Raw genomic sequence first — 13,943 nt, 5'->3', positions numbered from 1 at the left:
TAGCTCAATGTTAAAATTGACCAGAGTTCTCCTTTAAGGAAACCCTGTATAATTAAGTTGGTTTAGGGCCATGTCCACCAAACATGTTTCACAGAATGTATTTTTGCATTCAGAATAGTGCTGGGCGGTATGACCAAAAATCCATATCACGGTATTTTTCAAAATTATACCAGTTTCACGGTATATGACGGTATTTATTTTTTTCAAACAAGACTGGGTGTTAACCACATTTTCTACTGATTGATAGAGGAAATACTGCAGTATATTGACTTAGAATGCCCTATTTTTACTTTCATGAGTGAATATTGTAGAAAAAATCCACACTAGTATTAATACAGGTTTGCAAGGCCCCGGTAACGGCTGTACACAAAGCAGCGCTCATAAACTCTGCTTTATCAGTTAAGATAAAGAAAGATTAAATTGAAAAATTGAAACTTTTATAAAAAAACGTCAGTTCACTTCAGATACATTCATATAAAAACGCCTGCACCGCGGTTTGACTTTGAAACGTGCAGTGCTCATGTTTATTCAACGATGTCAAAGTTCAATTCAATTCAATTCAAATTTATTTGTATAGCGCTTTACACAATACACATTGTCTCAAAGCAGCTTTACAGAAATTGCATTTCGGAAATGTACATAGAAAAATACAGTTAGTTAATCAAGTATTAATTTATGGCATAACATATCGCCGGCTTTGAGTCGTCTCTTCACAGGCGTCGAGTCGTCTCTTCACAGGCGTTGGGGCATCTGAAGTCTCCGTGAGAGGCTGGATACAAACTGGAGCTGACGAACGCTATTTACCTCGGGACTAGCGTCCCGAGATAACAGCAGAAAGGCAGATGGGAAAAATTAGCATAGCTGATGTTCATAATGTTAATGCATTCGAACTGATTCAGCAGTAGTATCAAAGGTTAAGGATAAAGTGAATGCTTGGTTAAAGAGATGCGTCTTTAATCTAGTTTTAAACTGGGACAGCGAGTCTGAGTCTCATACAATATCAGGAAGGCTATTCCAGAGTTTAGGAGCTAAATGCGAGAACGCCCTCCCTCCTTTAGTGGACTTAGATATCCTAGGAATGACCAGAAGCCTCGAATTTAGTGATCTTAAAGAGCGCGATGGATTGTATGGCGATAGAAGGTCTGTTAAATACACAGGAGCTAAACCATTTAGGGCTTTATAGGTCAGTAGGAATACTTTGTAATTGATACGTAACTTAATAGGTAACCAGTGTAGAGATGATAAAATAGGTGTTATATGATCATATTTTCTTGATCTAGTAAGAACTCTAGCAGCTGCATTTTGCACTAACTTTAGCTTGTTGATTGAGGATGCAGGACAACCAGCTAATAAAGCATTACAGTAATCTAGTCTCGAGGTCATGAATGCATGAACTAACTTTTCTGCATCAGAAACAGATAGCATGTTGCGTAGCTTAGCAATGTTTCTAAGGTGGAAAAAGGCTGTTCTTGTAATATATGAAATATGATTTTCGAAAGTCAAGTTGCGGTCTAGTATAACACCCAGGTCTTTTACTGTAGTGGATAAAGTAACAGGACATCCTTCTAAATTAAAGTTGTATTGTAAGGGATTTTGTGGGTAGTTTTTTGGACCAATAAGTAGTACCTCCGTTTTATCTGAATTTAATAGCAGGAAATTACACGTCATCCAGCATTTTATATCATTTAGACACTCTGTCAATTTAGATAAGTTAGTGTTTTCATCTGGTCGTGATGAGATATATAATTGAGTGTCATCAGCATAACAGTGGAAATTAATTCCATGTTTTCTTATAATATTACCAAGTGGCAGCATATATATTGAGAATAGCAGAGGGCCTAACACCGATCCTTGCGGCACTCCATAGTCTACTGACGTTATCTTTGATTTTTCCCCATTTAAACAGACAAAATGGTAACGGTCTGATAAGTACGATCTAAACCAGCTTAATGCCTGTCCCTGAACACCAGTGTAGTTTTGTAGTCGATCCAAGAGTATTTTATGATCGATAGTATCGAACGCAGCACTAAGATCGAGTAGAACTAGTATTGAGATACAGCCTTGGTCAGAAGCTAAAAGTAAATCATTTGTAATTTTAACTAGCGCAGTTTCTGTGCTATGATGCGGTCTGAATCCCGACTGGAATTTTTCATAGATATCATTTTCTTGTAAGAAAGAGCACAATTGAGCGGACAAAATTTTTTCTAGTATTTTAGACATAAATGGAAGATTTGAGATGGGTCTGTAATTTGCTAAGTTATTTGGATCTAATTGCGGTTTCTTAATGAGAGGTTTTATTACTGCCAGCTTGAATATTTTTGGAACATGACCTAAAAATAAAGACGAGTTAATAATATTAAGAAGAGGCTCTTCGACTACAGGTAACACTTCTTTCAGTAGTTTAGTGGGTATTGGATCTAATAAACATGTTGTTGGTTTAGATGCAATGATAAGTTTATTTAGCTCTTCCTGTCCTATAGTTGTAAAGCGGTGTAGTTGTTCTAGACTAGAGGGGCCATAATTGAGGCTGAATCATAAGACATCATAGAGGATTGTATATTTACAATTGTGTTTCGGATGCTTTCTATTTTCTCATTGAAGTAATTCATAAAATCATTACTACTATATTGTAATGGAATATTTTGCTCTGGTGATGTTTGTTTATTTGTTAGTCTAGCCACGGTGTTGAATAAAAACCTTGGATTATTTTGGTTATTTTCTATTAGTTTGCGGAGATGCTCAGCCCTGGCTGCTTTTAGAGCCTTTTTATAACGTGACATACTGTCTTTCCACGCGATTCTAAAGACCTCTAAATTAGTTTGTTTCCATTTACGCTCTAAGTTACGAGTTTCTCTCTTGATTGCATGCGTAGCACTGTTGTACCATGGTGCTTTAGTTTTCTCTCTAACCTTTTTTAATCTAATTGGTGCAACAATATCTAGTGTACTAGAGAACATGGTGCTCAAACTGCTAGTCATTTCCTCTAGTTCATCTGTTTGTTTGGGTGCACTGCGCAGCTGAGATAGATCAGGTAAGCTATTTGAGAATCTATCTATAGTGGTTGGAATGATTGTTCTGCCTGGTCTATAACGTGGCGCAACATGACAAATTTCAGCAGTACGTATTATACAAAGTCTTTTGGAAAATCTATTTGTGGTTGGCAGTGTTGATATTGTGAAACAATGAATGGGAAACACTAATATAATTTGACAGCTGTCAATTATAGTTTATCCTATCCATCTTCACCGTCACGCTAGTAACACATACAGCTGTGACCTCAGTGCAACATTGAAAAGCAACCCCTCTCAAACAGTGTCGCGCCACGTTCTGATCATTGTTAAAGCAACATACACTGGTATTGCGGTATATACAAGGTATTTGCATAGGCGATCTAATTGGCTGACGCCTGCGTTGGCTCTTAAAGTTAAAGTTTTCAACTTCTGCCATGAGCAACGCCATGTAACCCACATTTTTGCTGTGCTGCACGCGCTAAATTACAGTGAAAGTGCATTGTTCGCATAAACAGAGATTGACACACAAATTTAGTAATTTTACCATAAATGCTAAAAATTAAACTCTACTGTTTCACAGTCAACATAACGCTTTTTGCCCAGGGTAAAGCAAGGAAAACTACTCCTTACCTCAAGGCGACATAATGGATGGCACTCGATGACCTGCAGGATTTCTTGTATAAAGATTTAAACGCAAAAGAAAAGGCGTGATATTTTAACATAAGAAAAGTATGTTTAAATGTTTTGCCACTTGCTTGAGCAACTTAATATATAAATCTAATTAGAAGCATTAAATAATATTTTTTTTTAATTTTAGTGTGTTTAAACGTGAATACATCTATGAAAGATTTTTGTACTGTGTACAAAGACAATCGCAATGCTGACAAAACATTTTCAGTTGGCTAACAACTTTTTGATTTGAAATAAAAAATTATGAATAAATGTTGTGTTTGTGGTATACAGCCGTGCATCAGTTGCACACTGCAAATGTGACATGTGAGAGCTGCTCCTACATCGCATACGTACTGCAACTAGGGATGGGACGGTATGAAAATTTCATATCACGATTATAGTGACCAAAATTATCGTGATTATCAATATTATCACGGTTTTAGTTGAAACAAGATGAAAGTGTTAAAGAACTGATGCTCACATTGAAAACATTTCAACAAGTTTTATATTTGAGAATCAACAAACAACAAATAAAACGAGCAGCTCTATGCACTTTTTAAATCAAGATTCTATTCTGTGGCATTTCCTTCCTTATAATGACCGTCGTTAATAGCAACGCATTATAACTCAGCGCACATCCATGTATCACAACGGACGCGCGCTCTCATATCATTCAAATACAACTTGTCATCTTGAGTCTCCGTTTTTGATTGTATGTAAAATTAAATCAGAGTTGATTTATTGTTTACAGAATTTGATAATATTGTTGTGATCATCTTGTCTGGACCAGTTTTGTACGCTGTACAAAATGGATTTAACAGGTAAGAATAGAGACATTAATCTATATTCAATATGTCCCTGTAATTATGTGGTAAAAAAAACTTGGTGTAATAAGTGTACAATGAATATACATTATCATCTCTTAAATGTCACTCTTAATAGTCTTGTTTGAACTTGTTCGTTCGTCTTTGGCTCAAAGCCACTTATTGCTGCGAACTTTTCTTCGCGGAAGCTTCAAGTTTATTTCAAGTGAGTGAGATAAAATATTTCAACTCAAAACAATATTTTGTGCCCAATTATTTCCCAGACGAAGTTTTAGTACTGAGGTCAAAGTTAACTTGCCTTGTGTTCGCTACAACAGTGTGTTATGGTCACACAAGACGACTCGGCAGATTTGAAGTATCACAGCGACTTTTTTTGAGCATGTTCTGCAGACAGAGTGACCATCCTCGATTAAGTTTCCCTCAGGATTTTTGTAAATGCCAAAATATGACCACACCTCAGATTTGGTCCTCTTAAAAGGCTGAAAAATCTCCCGAACACGGTCACTGCGGCCGCCATTCCTTCTCGAATAAAAAGAAAAAAACAACATTGCGCGCCTGCGTCAGACTGTTACTGGCTGGACAGGATTTATAGAGTTATTAAAATCACGATAATCAAACACGGTTTTAATGATAATTGAATTTTAAACGATATTACTAACCGTCAGTACATTTTATCGTGGTTTATAGTGAAACCGGTAATCGTCCCATCCCTAACTGCAACACATACCGCATACGCACTACGAACGGGAGTATGTGTGAACAAAATGAACCACAATTAGGCCTATGTGACAGAGGAGAAGGGCATGACTGAACAAGTGGTGGAGGAGGAGGAAGTGAGTGGGGGAGATAAAGAAAGGCAGAGAATAAAGAAGAGTGAAGTAAAGGCCGTATCTGGATCTAATGAAGGACCTGGACACAATGACAACGCAAGTCCTGAAGTGTCAACTAGTCTCTCCCTTGTGAAGGCCTCCTTCCCTTTACCTCTGTACTGATAAAACGTTAACGGGATAGTTCCGATTCACGTGACTATGCGGACGCGATTTAAAAAAAAGTCTAAGAACCACCTGCCACTGTTTTATGCAAATGAGCGGCCGGATCGCATTAAAGAATTTTCTGGTGTTAGCGGCACCTAAGTTAATAACTAATGATCGTTGCAACGGAAGTGAATCAATCACAACTAACTTTAGCTGGACAATAACTTTATTGTAGAGCTGCTGTAAAGCCAAAACAATCTCTGTTACTTTAATTTCTTATCACTGTAAAGCTTTGAAACAGTCCATATTGTTACCAGCGCTATATAAATGAAGGTGACTTCACTTGACTAAAGTAGAGAATAAATGAAACGGCAAATATCTGAGTAAGAAATGGCCTACATATCAGTAGTGTCTTGGACATCTGTAAATTTCATAAAAGTAGCCTTACATTATCCAATATCATTTCCAAACAGCCAGACACAGGGGAAAAAGTTAAACTAAAGGGGAGGGAGAGTGAAAGAGTCAAGTGTAATTCAGAACCTGTAAAACTTTAATAAACATAATAAATAGCCTAGGCAACTACAAGGGATTTTTTTAGGTTCGATTTTATAGGTTCTATGTAGCAAATCTTAACTGGTTGATTGTTATATTGTTGAAAATGTACACTTACTGTATTATCGCCCAGCAACTTATTAAATGTGGGATAAAGAGTTTATCCTACTTTACCTGCACATACAGTATTCCCATATAAAGCAATATACTGTATAGCAAATCTTGGCTAATATTTCGCATAGGGCAAAATATGCTATATCTGGCATATCTACTGTTTGATTGTTATATTGTAGAAAAAATTTAAACAATATTATCGCCTGACTCATAAACGTTAACATCATGATTTTCTGTCAGGATGCTTTAAAATTATGTGTACTGTGAAAACTGCTATACAAATAAATTTGGCTTGACTTGGCTAGATTTTCCTACTAATTCCATGTTGGCTTTGCAACTTATAGTCTTCCAATCTTATAACACAGTTTTTTCTCTCTCTTACAGGTAGATTCATGTGGACACGTGGTGTACCCTGATTTCCCAGCCCTTTCCCCTTCCCTCAGTCACCCCTTCCCTACAACCTGTTCGCTCCGTCCAGTGCACTACGGTCACCATGACGTCCACCTTGCAGACCCTAGCCTTTAAGCTGGCCCCTCCCTCAAGAGAAGCTGGAGCAGAGCAATCGGAGCCTTGTAGCGATGGAGTGGGACGACGTTATGAGGTGGTCCCTTCGGTGGTCTGCTCTATGTGCTGTCTCTTTGGAATCATCTATTGCTTCTTTGGTGAGTTGAGTCTTCATGTTTATGTATGCATTACCAAAACACAATATTTGAATGTGACCAAGATACAATGTAAATAATTTGATTACAGTTAACAATCTGTAGATGGCACATGATCTCATGCTTGCAGTCTGTCCCTATTATAATTATTTCTCAGAGTTATGGTGGTGGTTTTACATTTTTATTCTGTTTCTGTGTCAAACCCATGTTCTCTTGTTCTGAGAGTTGTTTTTTGCCCTTATTTCAATATTGATGAGGTTCTAAATAAGGTCATAGCTTGTATAACTGCAGTCTACTTGAGATGGCTACAGATTTAAAGGGAAAATATTCTACTTTTTGTACCATTCAATCCACTTTTGTTAGTCAACAGCTGTTAAATAGAATTTAATAGATGTTTTTGACACCGTACCTTTAAGCATTCTCTATTTTGAAGTAAAAAGCCTTTTAGAATAATTCTAAAAACGTCCACAATTAAAACTACTGAGCTTTGCTTGTAAAACTATGCATTTATATATCATCTTAAGCAGACAATTTATGGAGTGAAAACTGATATATTTGCATATGTGCATTTAATGCACATATCTGTAAGTTATCTGTATAAATAACCAAATTTGAGCATATTTTATGCCTCTGAATAAACTAAAGGTGGGTCGTTCTTGTTAAATCAATCAATTTTGAGAAACTCCCCGCTTCTAATTTTTTTATTTTGTAAAAAAAAAAAAAGTGAGAAAAGACAATATAGACAAAATAGCGATGCAAGATTAAATATTAAATGTAATGGATGTATATTTACTGAATAAATAAAAGTACCGCTGATTTTTTTTTTCTTTCAAAGAGAAACAGCTGAGTAACAAATAACGTTGAAACTAGAAATTTATCTTGTTTTTCCTATCAAAACAAGTGCCACAAATATTCTTTTCCAAAGGACTGTGTGCCTGTAACTCTAAAAGTATTAAATAGATCTTAATATCCTTCTAGATTCTGGTTCTTAATAAATGTTTCTTTTTTCTAATGTTCATTTTTAAGGTCCTATTAGGTTTAATCCCAGAGACATGGGGATCTGAATGTGGTTCCTAGTGAAAAAAAAAGATTTATGCTGCTTGTTTAAATTACTTAATTAAAATGAGCTAAAGCAACACAATTGCTATACATTTTGCCTTAACTTAATTTCATTGTGTCCAATCCACTTAAAAATATTTAGAATTAAGTTTACTTTTACCATTTGAGTTACATGAACAAATGTAACAACAAATTTTTGTTGCATTTACTGAAACTGGGCTTAGGAATTTTATTTCCCAGCAGGCTTTGGATCTGGCTGGATCTGGAGAGTAAATGTTTAAATTAAGTGTTATTTAATGTGTTTTGGAGTGAAGGGAAAGACCTGTTAATGTTTAATGTTCAGTTATGTTTGACATTATAAAATAGATTTTTTTTATGTTGAAGTTTTTATGGTTAACATTGTGCAGAAAAGTAGAGCTTATGGTTAGGTTGTGCATGGCTGCATGTACAAAAACTATGCTGTATGATTCTACATCTAATGAGCAATAGCTTTGCTAATGCCAGTGCATTAACAAGTAGGCAATCTTTCTACTTGTGTCGTGAACCAATGAAATGTTTACATCCATTTTCATAATATACATTGTAATGTGATGCCTAAATTTACTTATAGCATTTAAAAAGAATTTATTTAACTTTTTAGTGATTTTATTGTTATTTAATACCCTGTTATTTTTTAGTATTATACATTAAAGGTATAATCCTGAGTGCTTCAACTAAAGTAATTTGTGTTTTGTTTTAGGTTTTTTTTTTTTTTCAAACTGACAACTATGGAAAGTGTTGAGCTGCTAATAAACTGCTATTCTTGAGCTGTGAAATCAGACGCTCTGTACAAACTTCCAGTATTTATCCACCTCGGAGTCTTTCTCTTCTCCGTCATTCATTCTTTCAATTCTCATCTGTAGTTCTCTTTCCCTTTTGCAGGTTACCGCTGTTTTAAGGCTGTACTTTTCCTCACGGGTCTGATGTTCGGTTCTGTGATCATCTTCCTGCTCTGTTACAAGGAGCGAGTATTAGACACGCAGCTGAGCATTGAGGCCAGCGTGGGCATCGGGCTGGGCATCGGCACCCTATGCGGCCTGGTGACTATGCTGGTACGGAGCGTTGGGCTTTTTATGGTGGGGCTGCTCCTGGGCCTGCTGGTGGGCATCGGGACCCTGATAGGCATGGAAGAGCTGTCATCCAACCCCCCGCGGTCAGTGTGGGTGCCCCTGGGTGTGCTGCTGGGTCTGGGCATGCTGTTCGCCGTCCTCACCCTGCAGTGGCAGAGATGCTTCACCACGCTCTCCACAGCCGTGTTCGGGGCGGCAGTGATCGTCGTGGCCACTGATTATTTCGTGGAGCTCTTTGGACTTGTGAGGTACATTTATGACCGGGTGAAAACGGGCCCCCGGGAGCCGGTGTGCTGGACTACGTGGGTGGTCCTGGGAGCCTGGCCTGCTCTCGCCCTGCTGGGTGTTTTGGTGCAGTGGAGAGTGACGGCAGAGGGCTACTCCCACACGAAGGGTGAGTCAGAGAGAGACAGAGTGTTGTTTGGAGTTTGTGACACACTGTTCTTGTAGATTTACTGTACCAGAGAGGGAGAGGAGGTTTGTATGAATGTGTGTGCAGCACGGCAGATGGTTCCTGTCTATCGGTGTACTCTCAGGCCTGTGTGACTAATGATAACAGAAACAATCATGCAGAGCAGAGCATCAGGTCATGGAGAGGTTCTCTCTGTCTCTTCCAAGGCAGTTTCCATTCCAAATGTGTGTCCACTGAACGGTTTTTAATGTCAAATTTCTTAAAGAGTGAGTTTACATGAATGTTCTGGCATTATTTCAACATTATGTCATTCCAAAACTGCATGATTTTTCTTTGTTCCATTGAACACAAGAGGAGATGTTTAGCAGAACGTGCAGTCTTCTTTTGAAAGTGAAAAGGGCAAATATGCTGTCAAACTCAAAAGAAGTCTATACTAGGCCTGAATGATTAATCAAAATTAAATTGAAATATGAACTTAGTGAGATTATCAATTGCAAAGGCTGCGATTTTATTAAATAAAAAACATATGCACAGCTAATTTGAGAGCCAAGTGCGGCACTGTTCATAAACGCGTGCAGCTCGTGATTCAGTGTTTTCAGTGTCTTCAAGCAGCTCGAAAGCATTTATAAAGAGAAAGGCTTTAAAGTCTGCATGAAATGGAAATTTGCTCTATATATATTTCTAAAAGTTCTAATTGTGAACAATTCATCAATGCATATGTTTTTTTTATTTTTTTTATTATTATCTGAAAATCCATTTAACAATCAATACATGGAGCCAAGTCACACCCTGCTTTTTTTTTTTGTCAATCTGTTTTACTCAGACGTACAATGTCACAGTACGGAAGAAAAGGGCTATCTCTACTTCCATTTCATTGCTCCCTGCAATTTTCAGCCAAAATGAAAGCTTGATTTGGAAAAAATAAATATGAGAATTGTAAATTTGCAGAAAAAAATAATAATAAAAAAAAATTTTATTTTTCTGAAATGCTCTATTTTTATTTTACAGTTAAATAGTATTATTACAAAAGGAATATACTATTGTAACCTGGAGCTCTTCGCAATCAAATTATTATCCAAAAAATTGCAATTCGATCTTTCGTGCAATTTTTCCCAAATCGTGCAGCCCTATTCTATACAACATCTGTGCTATATGTTGATAATCATGCTGTGTTCCGATTATCAGTGAATGAAGACGTAAATTTAAGTAAGTACGTTTATACGCTTAAGAAAATTCCAGGGTTTTTGAAACAGCTTTTTGAAACATCATGTAAACATATTCTTTCTTTTTTTTTACACCATTTAAGGGATTAAGAGAAACCAGTTTTACACCTGGGTTTGTGCCAGAGAAAGCGACTTATGTGATCATGCAAACAAATGTAGGTTTATGAAGAGTGTGCATGACTTTAGAATAAAAAGTTTTTAATAAAGAATGGATGATTAAAGTAAAGGAATAATGTGGAGAAAACGGCTTACTGGTGGAGCCATATGTATACTCGGGTAATAGTACACCACTAACACAGTGCATGTAAACACACTCTGTCTCTGTTCATTGCATTAAGTTATTAAATGGCTTGGGAATAATATATCACATGAAACACCACATGTGTGCTGTATTACTACATTTATGGTTCTTTTGTGATGCTTCATTTGCTTGACAGTGTTCGTTCCCATTCACTTTAGTTATATAGAAACAATTAGTTTAGAAATATTTAGTTTTTAAAAATAGTTTTACATTTTGAGTGAACAAAATGTTTATATTATATATACAATTACTATTATACTATTATATACAAAATGTATGTTACTGTTATGTAATGCTCTCTTTCTCTCTTTTTCAGTGATGATCAGTCGTCAGCAGCGAAGAGTTCAGCTCATGCGTATTCGTCAGAAGGAGGAGAGGAGGGAAAGCAGCAGGAAGAAAAAAAAGAAGCAGAAGCAGGACTCACAACACACACATGCCGCTAAAGCCCTGCACCCAGAGCCTGCCTACCGCAGGAAACCCAACCCTATACGACGCTTTGATGGAGATGTACTTTCTCCTGTGAGTCCACATACACACCATCCTATACATGCATACTTGCTCAAATTATACACCTATGCTGGAGGGCAGGGTTCAAAATGATTGGGGCTTGGGGTCAAAAAATGTGATTGCAAAATAATGCCCCGTAATGAATTCCTTGGGGATTTTATTTTAGCTTGGTTGATTTGTCTAATTATCTGGATGGAGATTTTATTCGACCCTTCGCATACAATCACACCAGTGTATTTGAAACACTCAGTGCATCATGTGATCAACTGCTAAATTCAAATCTGCTTTTGTGCTTTGACTGGCGCCAAGCCAGAGAGAGACTTGTCGTATATCACAAGTGTTCAGTGTTTTCTTTGTGCGTATTTTAGGTTTCAGAAATTTAAATACGCAAGTACTAGCAAAAACATTTATAGTTTGTAAAATACACGCTGATGTCTATTGAAGCAGAAAATCGATGGGAAATAATTGAACCCTTTCAAACATAATTTGACTATGTGTTTTATGTTACAAACACATTTGGGAGGTAACTATAACATTTATTTTATTCTTCTCCCAGTTCACTGGCCACTCACTTTAATGAATTTCAGGAGAAGTGAATACATGTACCTGTTGTAAATCTGCCAGACTCTGAATCTGTCCATTGCAGCATAAACTAACATGAAGGCACTGATCGATTTTAGCATGTGTGCTTAAATGTGTGTAAAAGTCAGACAAAAAAATTGTTAAGTAAGGTTGAGGTTCTGTTTATGTTCACTGTATAATATGTAGTAATATTTTGAATCTATACCTATGATACATAGGCCTATTTATGTGTTTTTCTCTCTGGCAGAGCTACATCCAGAGTTTTCGGGAAAGACAGGTGGATGGACGTGCTTATCCAGTGGGCGGGCTGATAGCTTCGGGTCACACAAGTGTGGATATGGACTATGACTGTGGCTCTACCGTCCCCCTCACTTCTGGGGTTGGACCACATGTTCGGGTCTGACCACACTCACTAATTCACAAATAAACACGTACACTAACACACACATAATTCCGGTGCTGACCTGACCCTTGGTCCCGCACGCACAGAGGCTTGGGTCTCCTCACCATTCATTACGGAACAATTAAAGCACTTCTAACTATAATACTGGACTCATCCTTCTGAGACCATGGTTGTATTAAAGAGCTGCTTTCACACACATATTTACACTAATACACTTTTCCTGAACATGTGCCTGAGATGTGGCATTCTGTTCACCTAATTTTAAAACCATTAGGTGGTTTAAAAAAGAAAAAATCAATCTGGGCTCCATTCAGTCAATTTATTTTCTAAAAACGTCAGTGTGGTGAATTTAGCGTGTTGGCCGTTCATCAGTGTTTCACGATATTGCGTTTCCGTTTGTTTGTGACAAATTCATCAGTTGGTGCTGAATCTGTACAATAACGCTGACTCATGTCGAAGTCAGCCACCCTTCCTCTCATTGTAAAGTCTGTGGACTCCACCAGTCAGTGTCTGTACTGTGAGATCCCGCATTCCCGCCCAGGACTGAACCAAATACTGTTGAGCAGGGGTGCCTTCCAGACACCAGTATGAAACTCTCTCAGGAGAATGCAACTCCTTAGCCTTGTTTCAGAAAGGCTGTAGGGCAAAGAGCCATATTACTGCTGATCAGAGCCACCTGGTCCACTCTGGGATGCAGAGCTGCACACCTGGTGATAAAACGAAGGAGGACAAGTCAAGATGGTGAAAAAAAAGTGAAGATGTTACTCAGGGATGGCGTGAATGTTATGGAGTATTGGGGGAAGAACTACAAAGGATGAGGACACAGAATGATGATGCAAAAATTATGATGATGTCCCCTCTGAGGCAAGTGCAAAAGGGATGTCACCATGACTGTTCAGTTACTGCTGTGTATAAAACTAGTTTGCAGTGCCATACAAGAAAACATTTATGGTGTCCAGGAGGACAACATCCTTCTAAAAAGACCCCCGCAATCCCTTGGGGGCAAACTGCATGACATAAACACCCCAATTTTCTTTCAACAATTTGTTTTCATGCTCATCCTCATACAAATAATTGAAATGAACAGTTTCTGCCATGGTCTCTTTCTCTCTCTCTCTCTCGCTCTCTCTCTCTCTCTCTCTCTCTCTCTCACTTAAATTCTGCAAAGCAGAAAAGTCTATGTTATGTACATATAATGCACATTTAGTATATCCATTTCAACATGGCCTCTCATATTTATTAGATATTGGTTTAATTCTAATGAATTGTTTTTCAAGGGTTTTTGAGTCCCGACAGGTGGATGGATGGTGGTATTTATTAGTTTGTTTAATTTGTTTGTCATGTTTTCTTTATAACTAACTTTCTGATAACGGAGCATAGTCTTAAAGACTAAAAGTCCTCATGCAATGAAACCTTTGACAATCTGACATCAGCTTTTTTTTTAACACTGTACAACAGCATGTGTTTGTATGGGCCTGGTTATTATAGTAAAGTTTGTGAATTCACTGTCTCTTGTGGTCTATGATTTATTTGTCTAAGTG

At 37.4% G+C, this 13,943-nt stretch overlaps 1 protein-coding gene across 3 annotated transcripts in view; it reads left to right on the top strand.

The window, feature by feature from the left end:
* Positions 1-13,912, top strand: part of tmem198ab (transmembrane protein 198ab) — a 38,752-nt gene extending 24,840 nt beyond the window's left edge. For all 3 annotated transcript variants that reach the window (XM_077199264.1, XM_077199261.1, XM_077199262.1), the window contains 4 exons: positions 6,532-6,809; positions 8,787-9,368; positions 11,227-11,429; positions 12,247-13,912. In XM_077199264.1, coding sequence (XP_077055379.1) covers positions 6,641-6,809; positions 8,787-9,368; positions 11,227-11,429; positions 12,247-12,402 — 1,110 coding nt within the window. In that variant the 5' untranslated portion in view covers positions 6,532-6,640 and the 3' untranslated portion in view covers positions 12,403-13,912. The remainder of the gene's footprint in view (positions 1-6,531; positions 6,810-8,786; positions 9,369-11,226; positions 11,430-12,246) is intronic.
* Positions 13,913-13,943: the final 31 nt, after the last annotated feature.

The sequence above is a fragment of the Siphateles boraxobius genome, unplaced genomic scaffold, assembly GCF_051911475.1.
Source record: "Siphateles boraxobius isolate OS27281-9 unplaced genomic scaffold, OSU_SipBor_1 41, whole genome shotgun sequence".
NCBI classification, from domain to species: Eukaryota; Metazoa; Chordata; class Actinopteri; order Cypriniformes; family Leuciscidae; genus Siphateles; species Siphateles boraxobius.
This window is presented reverse-complemented; position numbering and strand designations above follow the sequence as displayed.